Here is a 17,944-nt window from a genome sequence, read left to right on the forward strand (position 1 = left end):
TCGAGTGTCGAACCGTGCAAATGTTAAACACAATACATCTGATAATCCACCGATAAGGGCCTCCTCGGAGTGTTTTCATTGCGTTGATAGGCAAGCAGGAAACGTGGTTTGGCTTGCTTCACTCGAACAAACAGCCTGGTAGCCCACGTACGGCTTCTCGGATTCAGAATATATACCAAAGTAAATTGATTTGAATAATTACCTCAAATACATTTGGAAACGTTTCAAGCCCTGATAATAGCCCTTAAGTCGAATTTACGTCATATTTGAGGATGTTGGCAAAGCAATTTCCCTTTCAATTTCATAGCATTAATTAGGAGATTTGTTCACGAGAGATTCGTCGAACCAACGAGATGATTCGACAGTCCAGAATTATGATGGTAGCGAAAATATTATTTGCAAATTCAAATAAAATCGAGTAATTAACTACAGTAGTATTATTCAATATATATAGTACGTATAGTTGTGACACTGAATATATGAACACGATTTCTGCTATCTTTCTTTAACATTAAAGAAAATAACAACTGATAGTCGAAGGAAATGCTACTGATCCTAAGACGATCCATGAGTGTTCAAAATCACCAACAGCAATTCTCTATTGATTGTTTAGGCATATCAATCCAAGAACTGCACGTCTCTACGTTAATTATTGGAAATAGATTCTATTTCGAAGGGCTTTGTTGAAAGAACCAAGGTATATATGAAACATTAAAACACTTCTTCCTTAGGGCCGAAGAAATGGATTTATTGATCCAGTGTTGCATGCAGGAGGAATCTAAACTAAACTAAATTTATATTAAATTACTAGTATTAAATGTACTAGTTCTAAACTGCTCTTCGTATAGAGGTCTAAACTATAGTTCTATCACTCCAGTCACATGCACAGCATCTGCACAGTATGGTCATGTCGGAAGGCCTGCTGTGAACATCACTCTTGAAGAACCTGCCGTGTTTTGTAGATCTAGTGATAAAAAACAATTCTCTGCATGCTACGAATGACCATCACGATTTCTTGCGTCAATCTCTTACTTTAGACTGGATCATGTTAGTTAGAAATTACTTTACTATATACGGCGGCACAACGATAGACATCCATGGGTTCAGTTGAAATACTTCTTGATAAGCCAAGGAGATTGATATTATAGTTGTATTATTCCGCACGTAATTCATGCATCTTAGACTTCTGGCGACATGGTTCGTACAATAAAGAAATACCTAAAGCATATATATAGCCATCAATACAAATGCGACAACAATGCACAATTTCAATGTATCAAATTCATGCATGAATATAATAATCCCAATGAATGGCAGTGCAACATGTTGCAATTTACTCCGTTAACGTTCGCGACCCGTCGTTCCGCCCAAACTTCTCTCCTTTAAATGTTCCTACTTGATATCGTTTGATTGAAATTAACACTTTCCTCGACCTATAGCCTAATATCATTTAATGTTGGCTTCGTTTATCGACAGTTGACACAATATTGACAACGTTACGTTTCGAATCGAGCTAAACATAAAAAATATATACAAAAGAACTCTCTTTTCGACCTCAATTCAAGACACTGTTTCATGGAATCGATCGGGTTTCATATAATTTTCTCGCTACACCGTCGTTCATAACTCGATGATCTATAATCCCACGCGGTTGACCAAACCAAATATTGTTCTGGTTTTGTCCGTGACACTTAAAATGCCCTATGTATATGTATAGATGCAAATTTTCACGAATGTGAATTGCAAAGTATCTGTAGCCTTCTCTTTATGATATATCGTCGTGTAATTTGAATTAAATTCAGTTGGCTGTTTGCTGTGTACACTTCTCGTCGGCTGTCGCCAGCGCTCCGTTTTGAAACAGCGCTCGACACGATGGGGAAACACCGAAGGAGATCTGGTGATCTTAAAACGTAAGTCTCTGCTTCTATACTTCTATATTATTCGCTGTCTTTCCGATATAAGTTTTAAAACATTTGGGTGTCACCCGATCGCAGACTGGTATAGCTTAAATATCAGCTGTTTTTAAAATGGACAGAAAGTTGAGAAATTCGGCGCTGGGATCTTCCCTAGAAAGCTATCCACCTAGAACCATCGGTTTGTCACGATGTTTCCGTAACACAAAATCGGTTTTCGTCCGAGAATTCGGCCGTGATAGGCCGTCATTTTGTTCGCCAAAAGACACATCACAAAAGCAATATAGGCGACAAAGAACTGCAAGGCACTCGACTAGGACGTCTGTAAGGCCTCTCTATTTTGTTATTTCCTTTGCTCAAAATGTGTTCAAACAAGTTAAGCTCTGTTTTCCTCAGACTCAGCTTGCTGCTGTGACAAGAAACAAACTCCTCAAATATGAAAATGAAATGTTTGTTGTTCGAGGTCGGTTAAGTCTTTTTGTTTTCGTTTTGATGGCTTAAACGTTGCCTCCCTTGAAGGCCGGCGTCCTTAAAACGACCGAAAAACGTTCCTAATGGCTTTGAGCTGTTTTATATCTGCAGGTGCCACACAATTCCTGCCCTGATGAATGTATCCAACCATTCATCAACTCAAAATTTTTGCTTTTTGGATCGTATTTTTGGCCGGTGATAGAAAATATAGCATTATCGAAGTGTTTACTATAAGCAAAATGGAAACTATATCAGTTAAAATCAAGCAATCTCTGCCTTCAATTTGCCGTAATCGTTCTCAATTTTCGCGGCTTACAATCCTTCGGAACAGACTTCTTGCCCGAAGTCGAAACTGTATTCGGGGTGGCCATATCGTGGAGAAGGGGTTTCGCTCGCTCCATCGCGTCAGCGGTATGTAAATGCCTGTCTTGCGAAATTACACACTTTTGCATTGCTTATATATATTTCACTTTTGAACTTTTGTCTTTTGAGTTTGGAAAGCTTTGCTTTCTAGTTTCACCTTAACCACTACATGAGCTATTTTAGGCCATAGAAACGGATGTTTTATGGAATTAAAACAGTCTTTGTCGTTTGTTTCTTAACTACATCAACTACATTCCCGTTAGTTCATGACAGGGGAAACATGAGAGCGCAAACAACATATGCATTAATGAAGGAAAGCACACTTGTAGTGCATCGCACGAACGGATCTGAAATGAGTCCGTGTGCTTTTAAGACATTTCAAGGGTTATACCTGTCAACAGCTATCGTGTCTCGAGGACAAGCAACGTTTAACACGTTTTTAAGATAATCTTCTTGGCGGCGTGTGGCTGTCATGAGGTGACATATGCCTTCTAGAGCCGTGTGTTGTTGATAAACGAAAAGATTAGGAAATAGATCATTGTGATAAGTTCCTACAGGAAACGTGCTATAGAGCCTTGTATTAGTTGTTTATCACAGCATAGCTGAAGGATTACTGCAAAGGTTTATACATCCGCATATTAAATATATATAGTCTGAACTTATAACTACTTTGAATGGCTTTTCTGTATCCGTCAGACATGAGGCTGGTACTTAAAGTTAAGAACGAAATCATTTTTGTCATAACAAATAATATACGTTTACATTTATAGACAATTGTTTAAAAACCTTTGATTTGACATATATATATATATAGCAAAGTTCTTATAAGCATTTTATGGAAACAAATATATATATATATGCATGTATGTAGCAACCGATTTACAAAATGCATGCAAAGATTGTCTGACATATATATATAGTAGATGTCTATACTGAAGTAACGGGTTCTACAATTCAGTGTTCAGTTCAAAGAATTTAGCTTGCTTTATAGCAAAGACTATGGGAATTTAGAGTGCAATGTTCTTATCTGTAACAACCAGTCTCGTTTGGAATGGAAAAGTTTATATAAGATATATGTGTCTCTTTGGAATTAATTTCGCGTATTTCTGCGTGACTCGGTCATCCAAATAGGCCAGTTTGGAGACAAAGTTTAATACATTTAAATCAAAGATTTCTTCATTAATATTATTCCATGTTCTGTGAGAAAATATTTGGGATTGAAGGATTACGTTTGTCTATCGTATGGATCCCGCGAACTGAAAATCATTGCCTGTCTCTTTACTTTAGTTGGGAAATAAATACATTGTAAAGAATACAATGTATAGTAGATAATGACGCTAACTCCAAATGCCTAAGATATTCTTCTGCGGACTGAACTTCACGGCATGCAATTTGGCGTATATACAGTTGGTGGAAGTATCATAGCGACCGTTTTCATTCTTTCAAAGAAAACTAACATGTTTGTTATCATATTCTTGTGACTCACATCACATTAACATTAGATCGAATCCATGAAATTACATAATATGAGATACTGACAAACAGCTTTATATTTGGCTACGACACAATACGGGAAAGACTATATAGTACTCCGACATTTTTAGTAATGATAATTTGGGCTTATTATAAAAACATTCATGCATTCATTCACATCGTTACAGTATTCTGTGCGAAAACTATTACATTTTGTCTGAGGAAACAAAATTGATTACACCTTAGTCCTTACTTGGGCTATATCGGTCATTGAATCATAGTGATACATGCATGTCGGGATTATACATGGAAAATTATTGGACTGAACTCATGCATTTTAAGGAAACCCTATGGGCCAAATTGCGAATTGTGATATAGAATAAGTGTACTGAAATTAAATATGGCACCTTGCCCGGGAAGTAATAATATTCATTTCGAGAATAGGGCGCCTGTTGAGATGGAATCTTATTCGGTGATTGGCTTGGGAAATTGTTGTAGGCGAAGATATGGAATGCAAGAATATTTACATATTCCTTGCATTAAGAGATCAAAACGTGAATTCATATGGTATAAATTACTTAACCTTAGCTCTGAACTGTGTGGCTTAGCATGTTTTTCTTAGGGGAGTCGACACGTGCATGCCATTTGGCCTAACGTGAGTGCTAACTTCCTTAGTAGGTAGGGTACACGCGTTTTCGAAGGGAACTTATTGCATTCATGCTATGTTTGTTTACTAGTCGAGCCAAAGTTCCGTCGCATATTTAAACGCCGGAACCGATTTTCCAGCTATTTCTGCCAAGGACTGCATGGCGTCATAAATAAACACTCAATAATACGACGGCCATTTATGCCCCTCAAGTGTGGAATATCCCTTTTAGCGCTAGACAACAATTAGCGCGGAATGCAGCGAGCATTAACCACCCACCCGAATATCAAACAAATGCAAGATATTTTTAGTGGGCGAATGCAAAATTTGGCCTTTGTGCTAACGTTTTGTTTTTATTTCTAATAGAAAAGCCCGAAAGCTCATTTATAATTCGGGATAATGAGTTTTTGCGATGAGAATGAACGCCGAGTGAGCTGACCAATCAGAGGCGAGGATGTTAACGTCATTTCCATAACCTTGGCGCTCTTTGTTCCCTCTCGCATTCCGATTGGCCGAACGGCAGGTTGGACCAATCACAATGAATGAACGGGCGTGTCGAGTGATAAATTAACATTTAATAGGATGTCACTCATCGCGACGTACGCCAATCAGATCGTGCTATCATCACATGCGGCCTAAACACGTTGTTTGGCAGTACTGTGCATAAAGTTAGCCCAGCTCATTGAATAAAGAACACTTGAGACGACACAGAAATGGCGGCTGCTAGCCCAGCACCTAATACATATGCAACGACAGTCATTACCTCTTCGGCTGCCGAACATCAGACTCGAATGAGTTCACCACCAACAAGTATGGGTCCAGTCACGACAATCGCGTACATACGAGATGACAACAAGGCAATAACCTACGAGAGTTTAACTTCACAAACACAGGCTCCACAGATTGTCGAAAGCCGAATTCAGCCATCTCTGACCCCGCTTACAACTCCGAATACGACACTCCAACTCACGCCTCAACAATGGGTCGTAACAGATCAGCAAGGAAACTCGATCGGCTGGCCGACAAACGTCGTACCGAGCACCGCGGCAGATATGAAACCTGTGATTCGCGAGGACGGTAGCATCATTACATCGACTCCTATGCAACCGAACCAGCGACCTCTTTCAAACGGCAACGTGATTATCGATCAAGCACGATGGACCACCATATCCCATCCACCTATGAACCCAGGAGAACACACACGAATTCAAATCAATCCTGCCGCCATACTTTCGGGCCCTCACGTCAACTTTGCTACGCTGAATGGCAATGTTCAACAGTCTACAACGCTACAACTCCCCAATCACCCTGGCTCGCCACAGATTCGAGATCAAAGTCAGCTCACTATAACTCCCGTCACCCAAGGCATGGTTTCTAGCGCTCAAAGCCCTCTCTCGATCGACAACACTCCGACGTCGGACGACTTGGAACGCTTTGCCAAAATGTTCAAGCAAAGGCGAATAAAACTCGGCTTTACACAGGCCGACGTTGGCCTGGCACTTGGGACTTTATTTGGAAACGTGTTCAGTCAGACTACAATATGTCGCTTCGAGGCTCTGCAGTTGAGCTTCAAAAACATGTGCAAACTTAAGCCGTTGCTTCAACAGTGGCTTCAGGAGGCTGATAACACGACCGGAGCGCCAACGAACACCGATAAAATCGCTGCAACTGGTCGAAAACGTAAGAAGAGGACGAGCATCGATGTTCAAGTTAAAGGCGCGCTGGAGAATCACTTCTGTAAGCAGTCGAAGCCGAACGCGAACGAGATACAACAACTCGCTCACAATCTTCAACTCGACAAAGAAGTCGTAAGAGTTTGGTTCTGCAATCGTCGACAGAAAGAAAAGCGAATGACCTCAGCCGTTGTCCGACCAGAGGACGGTGGATTGCATTCTCCACAGAGTGTCATAATGCCTCATCATCAGATACCTGTGCCAAACAGTGTGTGATGGACGTACAAGTTTTATATTTTCGGTACGTTTTACCTGTGAACAGAACTTACTTTGTCACGAAGAACAACGATCTCGTCTCCCAAGGAACAACGCTTTCTTGGGAGAAATTGGCAATTATAATAAGCTTAGAATGAACGGTTCACTATTCTAAAAGAACACGTACAATTTGGGGGGACTCATCGACAAGAAAGCATTGAGACTTTACCTGGGTGTCGTCTTTTAAGCTTCGATGCTAGACGTTGGTTTACTAAACTTTGTAAATATATATTTATAGTGTGTAGCAAGGGGTTTCCTCTACTTAAGTCATGTTTATATTGTTAAGCCTGCTAGTTGTGCGAATAGTTCGTAGGTAATGCACGAGAACAAGGCATTAGAACAAGCTTTCTGACGACGACAGCATGGCCGCCTTCGTCTTCGAGAGAAAATCTAATGCTACCGAATAAATATTTATGCTTGCCTTTTATTTTATCGAGAACTAGTTGTACTTTTTATTCAAATAATTATTTACCCTGTAAGGTCAGGGAATCGTAATTGTGATTGCTGTTTTGCTTGTTTTCAAATTTGAATCTTCAGCATAGCGCTTCACGAATGCTTTCAACGCGTTCCCACCTTCGTAGAAAGCCTTTGCAACATTGCAAAGAACAAAAAATCGTTCGCTGTCGGAATTAGAACGTCGGGCATGAAATTGGAATGCGAATTTCAATTTTTAAGTACATCCATGTATAATCACACAGACTGAATTTATTTGGTAGGCTTTGATGTATGCAAATAGAAACAAATTTCCTCATTTAAATTCGAGTTTCCCATATATTATTCTTAAGCACCGAACCACAATTTCCATTTTGAAAACAACGCCGTTTCCATAACATACTAACGAAGGACTATAACAACGCGTCTTTTTTTTAAATGAGCGAATACTTTTCGATAGTTTGACTCGGGATACGGACTAAATTCGCTTCGGTTTACAAAATTGACGGGTTTTTATGCTCGCAAAGCGACGTGTCGAGCTTCTTGTCCAAATCATTGAAGAAGAACGCGGCGCCAAAACAAACGTATACTCGAAAATTCTCAAGAATTATTCGGTTATTGTTTTACGAAATTCTAACAATTTTAACTCGTTTGCAAATGCTTGTAAGGGTCTATCGCTTCGGGAGTTTCTTGCATCGAATTTTTCGACTAAAAGCATTCTCAAGGTTGTATAAAGAAAGCAATAAACCGGTACCTGTTCAAAAGGCGCCAACGTGTACATGTATGTATGAATTTGTATTTTCAAATCATTCCCTTTGAGAGTTTATTTGCTGATCTTTTTTGAACACCAACGTGATCTTAAGGATGGATATTAAATTCTGCGATTCGTAGGAATCAAATTTTTTGCCAGGAAGCATTTTTTTCGAGAGCTCGAGACAAAAGAAGCAATTGTGTTAGCCTTCGTCATGTTTGACATGTTGGCCGTTGGCCGTCTTTGAGTTTTGTACATTGTAAAAGTGATTTTTTCTTTGTAGAATATGCAATATGACTTCTTAGTTGTGGTAAAAATTGAATGGCAAATCTGACAGTTTGCAATGAACTTTATTCTAACTTCGCATAAGTCTATATGCGTTTCAAACGGCGAATTCTTTTATGGTAAATAAACACAGTCTCGGATCTTGTATATCAAAGATTCTTTTTAGCGGCTGACTTAATTCGACATTCAGCTGATCTGATTCAACGAAAAATTATAAACATATAATTATTACACTAACAGGGCCATTCCGTAAAACTAATAACATCACGGGGGACGTCTTGTGGAGAAATTTGAGTTTGTTTTATGATTTCAATATGTAGGTTTATATTTGGTCACAAAAGCTAAACAAAGAAGGTCCGCTAGCCTCGTTTCTATGCATGTCATTTCTATATTTTTAGGCATGTAAAGTCCTCACGACGTCAGTTGCGTCCTTTCTCGACCGCGCAGGCAGTGGTGCCCACTCATTGAACGAATCCCAGTAAGTCCATACATATAGCTTTTTCAAACTAAAAAAAATTGGTTTTAATAAATTCATTCAGAAGACGTGATCAAACTTCATCCAGTTCTAAGACTTGATCAAACTTCATCCAGTCTTAAGACTTGATCAAACTTCATCCAGTCCTAAGACTTGATCAAATTTTCATCCAGTCCTAAGACTTGATCAAACTTCATCCAGTCCTAAGACTTGATCAAACTTCATCCAGTCCTAAGACTTGATCAAACTTCATCCAGTCCTAAGACTTGATCAAACTTCACTCAGTTCTAAGACGTGATCAAACTTCAACCAGTCCTAAGACTTGATCAAACTTCATCCAGTCTTAAGACTTGATCAAACTTCATCCAGTCCTAAGACTTGATCAAACTTCACTCAGTCCTAAGACTTGATCAAACTTCATCCAGTCTTAAGACTTGATCAAACTTCATCCAGTCCTAAGACTTGATCAAACTTCAACCAGTCCTAAGACTTGATCAAACTTCATCCAGTCCTAAGACTTGATCAAACTTCACTCAGTCCTAAGACTTGATCAAACTTCATCCAGTCCTAAGACGTGATCAAACTTCAACCAGTCTTAAGACTTGATCAAACTCCAGTCCTAAAACGTACCTACGATCAGTTCTCCTAATTAGCATTTCTACCGGGCAATTCTTGGGTCATAATTCCTGTGGGGGTCAACTCGAAAACGAGACACAGTAATCAGACTGAGTTTATTGTTCACGGTATGTGTTGGCTTTGTCAATGCGCTTCGTAACAAATATAGATTACGCAATTTTGTATCATTTGCTCACTCCTGTGCAGCATAAGCGTCCAGACAATTAAGGTTGACCCCCACTCAAATCACTATGAAATATATGAAGTAATCCTATAAGGACTGCGTAGTCGCTGACCGAATCAGTTTACGAAATGCTGGCGCGGATTCATGGGACTGTCGTTCACTATATATTTTTTACCTGAAGTATCTCATGTTTATGCTGACTGAATCCAACGCAGGCCTGCATTCCTTTCGACTTCCTGCAGTGTTTCGAAAGCATGCATAAAATTTGCATAAATATTTTCGAAATAAACGTGAATTTTAATCCATTGCATCGCGCTGAAATATAATTGTTTTTTATCAAATTTCTTGAAAAGCAATCACTGAATATCACACAGTATTCTACAGCGTTGATTTTCGTTTGCTTGCGTTACTCATTTCCGAGAAATTCGTTAACTTTTTTACACCAGACTTGGAAACATTTGGTAAAGGTACGTATAGAATTGCACGGAAAATATACATTTAAAACAAAGGGTAATTACCAATATCGAAGTGTAAGGAACTTATGCAGTTTTCAATAGTGTTTATAGGCGTTTAGGTGGATTTTCTATTGCATTGTGCATTTTTCCAATCATATTAATGACATTTCGCAGAAATTTCCACACTTTGTGCAATTCGTTAATTAAATTGGTGAATAAATTTTAGTTCAATATTCGACTTTACCAACTTTTGTAAGTGGTGTAGGTTTTTGCAACAGAAACAGCAGATTTTGAGTTATCATGCTATGTGGTTAGTTTGTTTTTTCACTTTTGATATGTGGGGATAGTTCATAGTTGTAAAATGAAAGTGCTCACATTAACCTAATATTAACTCACACTTTGTGTGATATCACCTTACAGTATGGTGATATTAATAACTTGCAACTGCTTATGAATATCAAGTCATAACTGCACATTGCATATTCAACCCATAAACTGTGGAGTATGCCAGTTGTTTTGTGAAACATCTTCAAACACAGTCTAAATTTATATTGTTGGCTAATTTTTTAGATCACATATGGCTGAAAGTGAAACGAGTGAAATCACTGACATTCAAAAAACTCCCATTGCACCAATGACTAAGAATCTCAGTATTCCTTCAAGTACACTAACGCCCGTCATCACTATGGCAACCACTATGGCAATACCATTTAATAACATGGTGAAGCCAGAGCCAACTGAATGTGTGCCCAGTTGTACCCCAACCCCTATGACCCTCGATCTCTCTGCAGCTGCAACCCTTCTCAATATCACGTCCAGCTCCGCGGCGATGACCCCCGTCACCCCTGAGTGTGAACCAACCCAGAGCAAACTCTTTCACCTTGTTAGTACAGGAGACCAGCAACCCACCCTAAGGTATGTCCTCTCACTTGCCCCAAGTGGTACCCCTAACCCAGTGACACCCACCTCTGACACTAACTCAACAGCCCAAGTTGGTGAATCTAATCAGAACAACACTGTGGTACTCCACCCGAAGCCTGAACCCTTCCCCACGCAAATGGTGACCAACAACCCTGGGCTTGTCATTGCATCGAATGGTGTTTCTACAATAGACTATCAAAACGAACAACCTATCATGTTGACAGAACCCAATTTTTCATCTCAGTTGAAAATAACTTCTCCTGGAAATGAAACTCTACCAACTTCAGCAATGGATATTGAAGCTTTTGCAAAGTTCTTTAAACAACGGAGGATTGCTCTGGGATTCACCCAAGAAGAAGTTGGTCTTGCGTTAGGCACCCTCTATGGGAACATGTACAGCCAGACAACAATATGTCGTTTTGAGGTTCTCCAACTCAGCTTCAAAAAGATGTGCTCTTTGAAAAAGTTGCTTGAAAGGTGGCTAGAGGATGCTACAGAAAAAGTTGGTGATGGTGGCGTTCGAAAAAGGAAGAAAAGAATGAGTATAGATGGCACAATGAGATCGATTTTGGAAAGCCATTATGCTGTTGAGAAGAAGCCGAAAAGCGAGGATATAGCAAAAATTGCTACCGAAGTGCATGTCGAGAAGGAGGTTGTGCGTGTGTGGTTCTGCAATCGTAGGCAGAAAGAGAGAAGGATGGCAAACGCAGGTAACCTTCCAGACGATCTGGGCAAGGATCTGAGAACTTCTGGATATTTATTCAAGCAAGAATGTGCGGACACTGACAGCGAACTTAAGGAAAACTGTCAGAAACTTTTGTCTCTCATCGAAGGAGAAATTAAAAGTTAGAAGGTAAAGATATCTGAGCTGCAGATAGACAATAGGAGAAAGACATACAAAATGACTGTCTCCAAAACTTGTATAACAAAGCATATAGTAATGAGTTGAAGGCACTGGCTTTATTCAATACATGCCTAGAATTTGTTGCAAACAAGTAAAAGTTCATGCCTGTTGTTAAGATCTTGTAAGAATATGTTGTGCTTTGCTAAAGTCCTGTTCAATGCTAGCAGTTGTATTTGTTGTTATTCCCATCCTTATAATTGTGTGAATGTCGGAGCAGGTTCAGATTAGATTGGTTTTTCAAAAACTTTTGACTTGCGTCTAATATTTACTTTGATTCAAACTAGGAGTCCTTTTTAAATTCCAGTTTTCTTATATATCAAGAAACAACCAATGGCAGCTGACAAAATACATCCTTTTTAGCGACCAAATGCTATCTTGGCTGAGGTTGCTGACCCGGAAGTGTGGATATATTTCGCTAGCAGAATTTGGGCTTTAGCAAGCATAAATGGTGGTTGTTTTGTTGAGCCAAAATATCTTAGAATACCAGCTCAGAATAGCTTGTATAATGTAAGCTCCGAGGTTATGTTTAGTGCTCTTATAGCAGAGTTAAGGCATTGTATAGTTTTAAAATAGCTTGTTTCCTTTTATATATAATTTATGTTGTAATGACAACTAAGCATATGTTAATTAATGTAAATAAAGCACGTTGGTTTCTGCGCTAAACTATACCCTTTTTTAAACGCGGAATACCGCTCAGATTTTGTTACTTTTTTGTACGCACTGAGCTCATTCATGATCTGGAATATCATATACATCGGCACCCACTGATCTATAAAATATTTCTGTAATATTATATTGCCCGCGCCGCATGGCAGGCTGGGAAGGCTCGTCGATTCCTCTTTTTCTTTCTTTCGCTTCCAAACCAAGATGGTGAGTTCATATATTTTATATCCTTTCAATCCGGCGAAAAATAGGCCTTTTTGAATTGCTTTTTCAACGAAATATCAGCGATGGATTGTAGAAGAGTCTTTGTATATCTTCATTTTTTAGCCTCGCGGTCCGAAGAAGCATTTGAAGCGCCTCAATGCGCCAAGCCATTGGATGTTGGATAAACTCAGTGGAGCTTTCGTAAGTTGATCATTTGTATTAATGTTAATACTATTTTGAATGGGTTTAGGTAGTAGATTAGCATATTTCATAGCTGTATGGTTGTTCTGCTGTTTCCAAACGAAATATCATTCTATGCGATTTGTTTTGAAACTTGGGCTATTAAATGTTTACCATGTTCTCAGTGATTAATTTTTGGATATGTGTTAAACGTGCCTAGGAATTAATAATGAAAGGCTAAGGTTATACATATTGAAAGTTTCGTGAATTTAAAGAAATAAAAAGACTTGAACTTTTTTTGTGTTAGTATCCAGGCTGTCAGTAAATTCAAGTTTACCATATTGAATTTATATAATAGGTTGTTATAATGGTATGATTGATAAAAGTATGAAGGAATGTGTAGAAATTCATGATATAGACCATATGTATGGGCCAAGAGTGGGAAGGGTGCAGACCAACTGCTAGGTCTTAGTGATAATAATGATCTATTTAATTTCAAACATTTCCCACAAGTTTGAATTGAAACCCAAATTTGACAAGCGCAGCATCACTTTATTCTGTCATATGCCAGATTATTTCACTTATCTGTGAAAGGATGCTATAATTTCCTATGTGAGATTGATATGGATATCCTCTCTATGGATATCTTTGTTTATCGTATTTGTCATTTCCTTGTAGGCACCACGACCATCACCAGGCCCTCACAAGTTACGGGAGTCTATGCCACTGATCATATTTTTGAGAAATCGTCTCAAGTATGCCTTGAACGGAGATGAAGCAAAAAAAATTGTCAAAAAACGTCTGATCAAAGTTGATGGAAAAGTCAGAACTGATCTTACGTTTCCAGCTGGATTTATGGGTACATGAGTATTTGATTTTGACAACTTGGTCACATTTTATAATTTTATCAGTTATTTATGAAAACGTTTGAAGACCTTATTGGAACTATTTTGATTCAACTAGATGTGATAACCATAGAAAAGACTGGAGAAAATTTCCGTCTTCTTTACGATGTAAAAGGTCGTTTCACAACCCACAGAATTCACAGTGACGAGGCCAAGGTGAGAAGTCCCTGTTAAACCCATTAGATAGCAACCTTTTTATTTAACTCTAACAACAGGTTTTAAACAACATTATGATACTAATTAGTCATATACAATTTTTATCATGACGTATTGAATATATATGCCTGTCAATGATTGCACTGATCACTGACTTATATAATACTTGTTTTAATATCTTATGGATTATTCACCTTTGTGTTGCCAATATTTATAAGAGCTATTTCATAAACACAGTATTTCTAGTTTAACTAATTGAGTATAAACGAAAATGCTGCATAAGCACATATTTATCATTTTTCAGAATGACAATAGTATATTATGTATTGTGTAATATATGGTCATAAGTATTTTTTAAGTTACTATCTTTTTGCTTTCAGTATAAGCTTTGCCGTGTGAAGAGAATGGCTGTTGGAGCCAAGGGTATCCCATATTGTGTTACCCACGACGGTCGTACAATCCGGTACCCGGATCCTGTGTTGGGCGTTCACGATAGCATCAGAGTGGACATCAAGACTGGGAAGATCCAGGATTACATTAAGTTTGACAACGGAAATTTAGCAATGATCATCGGAGGTCGTAACATGGGACGTGTTGGTATTATCACCCACAGAGAAAAACATGCGGGTATTGTGAACAATCGTTTTTTACAAGAAAAAGAAAACTAGCTTATTTCATTTCAGTTGTTCTGTGTGTCTCTAGATAGTTAGCTTCTTTTGCAAAATACATTTGCAGAAATGTGCAAATTGCATATTGAACTAGAAAAAGTTAAGCAATATACCTGGAAAGACTGTTCTGAATTAAGTAAATTTCAAAGTTTTGCTGCAAAGTATTCCTCAGCCAAGATAGCATTTGGTCCTGCAGATTTTGCAGATTTTTTATATTTTTGTGTATTAGTTACAAAAATTTGATACCTAGAGGACATTTATTTTTCTATTTTCTGCATCAGCCAAACTTTGCATTGTTCTAGATTTGCTTTTTCATCGTTGCAACAGATTTTATCATTTGATTTTGTGATCCAAATGTCTACCATGGTTTCCTTGGTCAATCCACTTAAATATAATAATTACTTGTTTCCTCAGGTTCATTCGATATTGTCCATGTGAAAGATGCCAAAGGCCATCAATTTGCCACCCGAATGGGCAATGTTTTTATTATTGGAAAGGGCAACAAGGAATGGGTGTCTCTGCCGCGTGGCAAGGGTGTGAGGTTGACAATTGCTGAAGAACGAGACAGACGTCTTGCAGAGAAAGTTAAACATTGAATTTGTGAAGTGTTGTATTTTGAAATGTTTAACAATAAATAATCGAGGAAAGGCAGAAGAGAGTGAAATTTGTGTGATACTTGTCTTGTTCCCTGGAGCCAGGGGTGTAGTTCCACTGGGGGGGGGTTGACTCCCAGAGAAGGCTGGAGAGGGGGGCTCCCAGAGAAATCTGAAGAGGGGTGCCTCTACAAATGCAGTCAAAATGTGGTGGTTTTAATGGTGAGGGCTGTGGCCTTCCTAAAGTAGTCACTCAAAGTGTCTTTATTTTTCACCCTTTGTGATTTTAATTTTAAAAATTTTTTGAAGGCCCTCGTCGGAACTAGAATACTGCACTCTTGCAGCCGATATAAGCATTGATACAGTAATATATGTCACGCCATGCGGATTGTTAGGCTGGCTATACCTATAATCGCGGTACGGCATTTGTGAATTGTGATAATAATGTAAATGTATTTATTTTTCGAGTATTTAGCGTAATGAGTATTACTTGCGTGATTTGTCGTGTAAGTCCTGAGAAAGCTTAAAACGATTCTCTTGAAAGTTTTGTATTGTGAATATTTATTTGCTTTTTGCTCAATAGTCAAATTTAATTTGTAAATTTGTGCCATAATAGTATATATCAAAGCGACAATCTGACAATCTTGACAAGCAGTGCACAACAGCACTCCTTTCTGTTACTGCATGTATCGAAAGAACAACACTAATATTTTGCAATATATAGATGCATTGCATTCCATCCTCAATGTTCATACAATTGCCATCACTTCAATATTATATAATTGTTTTACTTTTTTATGGAATCTCTTAATTATATTCAAATTGCAACGGAACCTAGCTTCATTTATCTTACTGGTAGTTAGATCATGTATATAGGGTGAGTAAAAAAAAACTGACACCTTTGAAATTCAAATTAGCCGCAAACTTATGGCTGGAATTTGACAATTCCCATTGTGTATGATCAACAAGACGTGGTTAATTAATGCAAAAGTGTTTAAACCAATTGAACTAATTCCACGTTCTTTTTTATTACAGAGCTTAGAATGCATTTTAACTCCCAAAGGGAACAAACTTTATGTTCTACTAAATTAATGGTTCACTTATTTGATATGCTTCGTATACCCATAAGATATTTTAGGCAACCTCTGTCTCATTACAGCCTATTACAGACACATTGCAGCTAATTTGAATTTCAAAGGTGTCAGTTTTTTTTACTCACCCTGTATAAGACGAGCTTCGTTCCACACAATTAGAAATTCTGTAGGACACGCCCCCCGTAGATTACTGCTGTGATAGATTTTATTTTAAAGGTTTTTTTCGTTTTAGATTTATCAAGACGAACATAAAGATGAAAGAGAATTTTTTACCAGTTTAAAAGTCACTGTATATTGTCTGTATTGATCATAACGTAAGTTTTTAAGTGAGGATTTCTTATGTAGCCCTTAACATCATGCGCTGATGGTCTGGTGCTTAAGACAATAATCTCGCAAACTGAGAGAGTTTGGTTCAAATGTCCTTCATTCACTTCATTTCTCGCGCAGTCGCAGTGAGTGAGTAATGATCCCACAATCACCACATTAGGCAATGTCATATATACTAAGCCTTCCACTGATGCAGTCAAGCACGCTGCGTTTAGCAAGCGCTTATAGTCTAGTGGTAAAAACAATGGTGAAAAAGGGCACCTTAACGTTATTCCAAAACTTTGAAATTCAGAAATTCGTATTTCCTCTATTCATTTCAAAGTCTCCAAAGAAAGGATTAAATGAAGTAAAAAACATTCGTCTTTCACCACCAGTAGCGGCGGCCGAGTGGGTTAGGACAGCGGTTCGTCCATAAGCTGTGGTGGTTCAAGCCCTTGCAGTGTCAAAAAATAAGTTGCAAATTCTTATTTAATTTCAAAGTCTCGAAAGAAAAGATTAAATCAAAATAAAAAACATTTGTCTTTCACCACCAGCAGCGGTGGCCGAGTGGGTTAGGACAGTGGTTCGTCCATAAGCTGTGGTGGTTCAAGCCCTTGCAGTGTCAAAAATTAAGTTGCAACTTCTTATTTAATTTCAAAGTCTCCAAAAAAAGGAGTAAATGAAATAAAAAACTTTCGTCTTTCACCACCAGCAGCTGTGGCCCAGTGGGTTAGGACAGTGGTTAGTCCATAAGCGTTGGTGGTTCAAGCCCTTGCAGTGTCAAAAAATAAGTTGAAAATTCTTATTTAATTTCAAAGACTTGAAAGGATAAGGTGAAAAATTCTAAGTCCAAAAAATTCTAAGTCTCACCACCAGCACTGATAGCCGGTGGTGAGACTTAGAAAATTTAAAAAGTCTTAAGTCGAAGAAAGGATTAAGTAAAATAAAAAACTGTCGTCTTTCACCACCAGCAGCGGTGGCCGAGTTGGTTAGGACAGTGGTTAGTCCATAAGCGGTGTTGGGTTCAAGCCCTTGCAGTGTCAAAACATGAGTTTCAACGACTTGGAAAATTTAAAAAGTCTTAAGTCGAAGAAAGGATTAAGTAAAATAAAAAACTGTCGTCTTTCACCACCAGCAGCGGTGGCCGAGTTGGTTAGGACAGTGGTTAGTCCATAAGCGATGGTGGTTCAAGCCCTTGCAGTGTCACAACATGAGTTGCAAAAATTGAAAATTGAACATTGAAAAATTGGAAAGCAAAAAAGGATAATTGAAAGTTTCAAAACTTCGAATAAAAGATAG

The 17,944-nt window shown here is 38.3% G+C and overlaps 3 protein-coding genes and 1 long non-coding RNA gene across 7 annotated transcripts in view; all 4 read left to right on the top strand.

The window, feature by feature from the left end:
• Window positions 1–498: 498 nt before the first annotated feature.
• Window positions 499–17,944, top strand: part of LOC114537306 — a 34,241-nt gene continuing 16,795 nt past the window's right edge. The window contains exons 1-3 of one of the 3 annotated variants that reach the window (XR_003688582.1): window positions 499–697; window positions 8,721–8,800; window positions 16,572–16,653. This is a non-coding gene — a long non-coding RNA (uncharacterized LOC114537306). Of the gene's footprint in view, window positions 698–7,691; window positions 8,068–8,354; window positions 8,442–8,720; window positions 8,801–16,571; window positions 16,654–17,944 lie in introns of those variants that run through there. The other 2 variants (XR_003688581.1, XR_003688583.1) reach the window with 2 other exon arrangements.
• LOC114537273 (POU domain, class 3, transcription factor 4-B-like) lies at window positions 1,791–7,349 on the top strand. The gene is made up of 2 exons (XM_028558417.1): window positions 1,791–1,910; window positions 5,233–7,349. The coding sequence occupies exon 2, from the start codon at window positions 5,580–5,582 to the stop codon at window positions 6,813–6,815; it is 1,236 nt and encodes a 411-aa protein (XP_028414218.1). The 5' UTR covers window positions 1,791–1,910; window positions 5,233–5,579; the 3' UTR covers window positions 6,816–7,349.
• LOC114537284 (POU domain, class 3, transcription factor 2-A-like) lies at window positions 9,343–12,526 on the top strand. 2 transcript variants are annotated; one of them, XM_028558435.1, is made up of 3 exons: window positions 9,343–10,063; window positions 10,622–11,825; window positions 12,237–12,526. In XM_028558435.1, exon 2 carries the CDS (start codon window positions 10,629–10,631, stop codon window positions 11,820–11,822), a length of 1,194 nt encoding a protein of 397 aa, XP_028414236.1. In that variant the 5' UTR covers window positions 9,343–10,063; window positions 10,622–10,628; the 3' UTR covers window positions 11,823–11,825; window positions 12,237–12,526. The 2 variants fall into 2 exon arrangements, with proteins under 2 accessions (XP_028414236.1, XP_028414227.1); XM_028558426.1 differs by having other exon boundaries at window positions 10,622–12,526.
• Window positions 12,718–15,310, top strand: LOC114537298 (40S ribosomal protein S4-like). The gene is made up of 6 exons (XM_028558443.1): window positions 12,718–12,746; window positions 12,867–12,944; window positions 13,602–13,782; window positions 13,887–13,984; window positions 14,365–14,611; window positions 15,067–15,310. The coding sequence occupies exons 1-6, from the start codon at window positions 12,744–12,746 to the stop codon at window positions 15,246–15,248; spliced, it is 789 nt and encodes a 262-aa protein (XP_028414244.1). The 5' UTR covers window positions 12,718–12,743; the 3' UTR covers window positions 15,249–15,310.

Source organism: Dendronephthya gigantea, unplaced genomic scaffold, assembly GCF_004324835.1.
Source record: "Dendronephthya gigantea isolate DGI-Jeju-01 unplaced genomic scaffold, DenGig_1.0 000002F, whole genome shotgun sequence".
NCBI classification, from domain to species: domain Eukaryota; kingdom Metazoa; phylum Cnidaria; class Anthozoa; order Malacalcyonacea; family Nephtheidae; genus Dendronephthya; species Dendronephthya gigantea.

Excerpts from the sequence above, each read along its gene's own strand:
- LOC114537273 (XM_028558417.1), top strand. The coding sequence starts at position 5,580 with ATGGCGGCTGCTAGCCCAGCACCTAATACATATGCAACGACAGTCATT.
- LOC114537284 (XM_028558426.1), top strand. The coding sequence starts at position 10,629 with ATGGCTGAAAGTGAAACGAGTGAAATCACTGACATTCAAAAAACTCCC.
- LOC114537298 (XM_028558443.1), top strand. Across the intron at positions 13,783-13,886 it reads GTTTCCAGCTGGATTTATGG|ATGTGATAACCATAGAAAAG; the intron begins GTACATGAGTAT and ends TGATTCAACTAG. Across the intron at positions 14,612-15,066 it reads CCACAGAGAAAAACATGCGG|GTTCATTCGATATTGTCCAT; the intron begins GTATTGTGAACA and ends TTGTTTCCTCAG.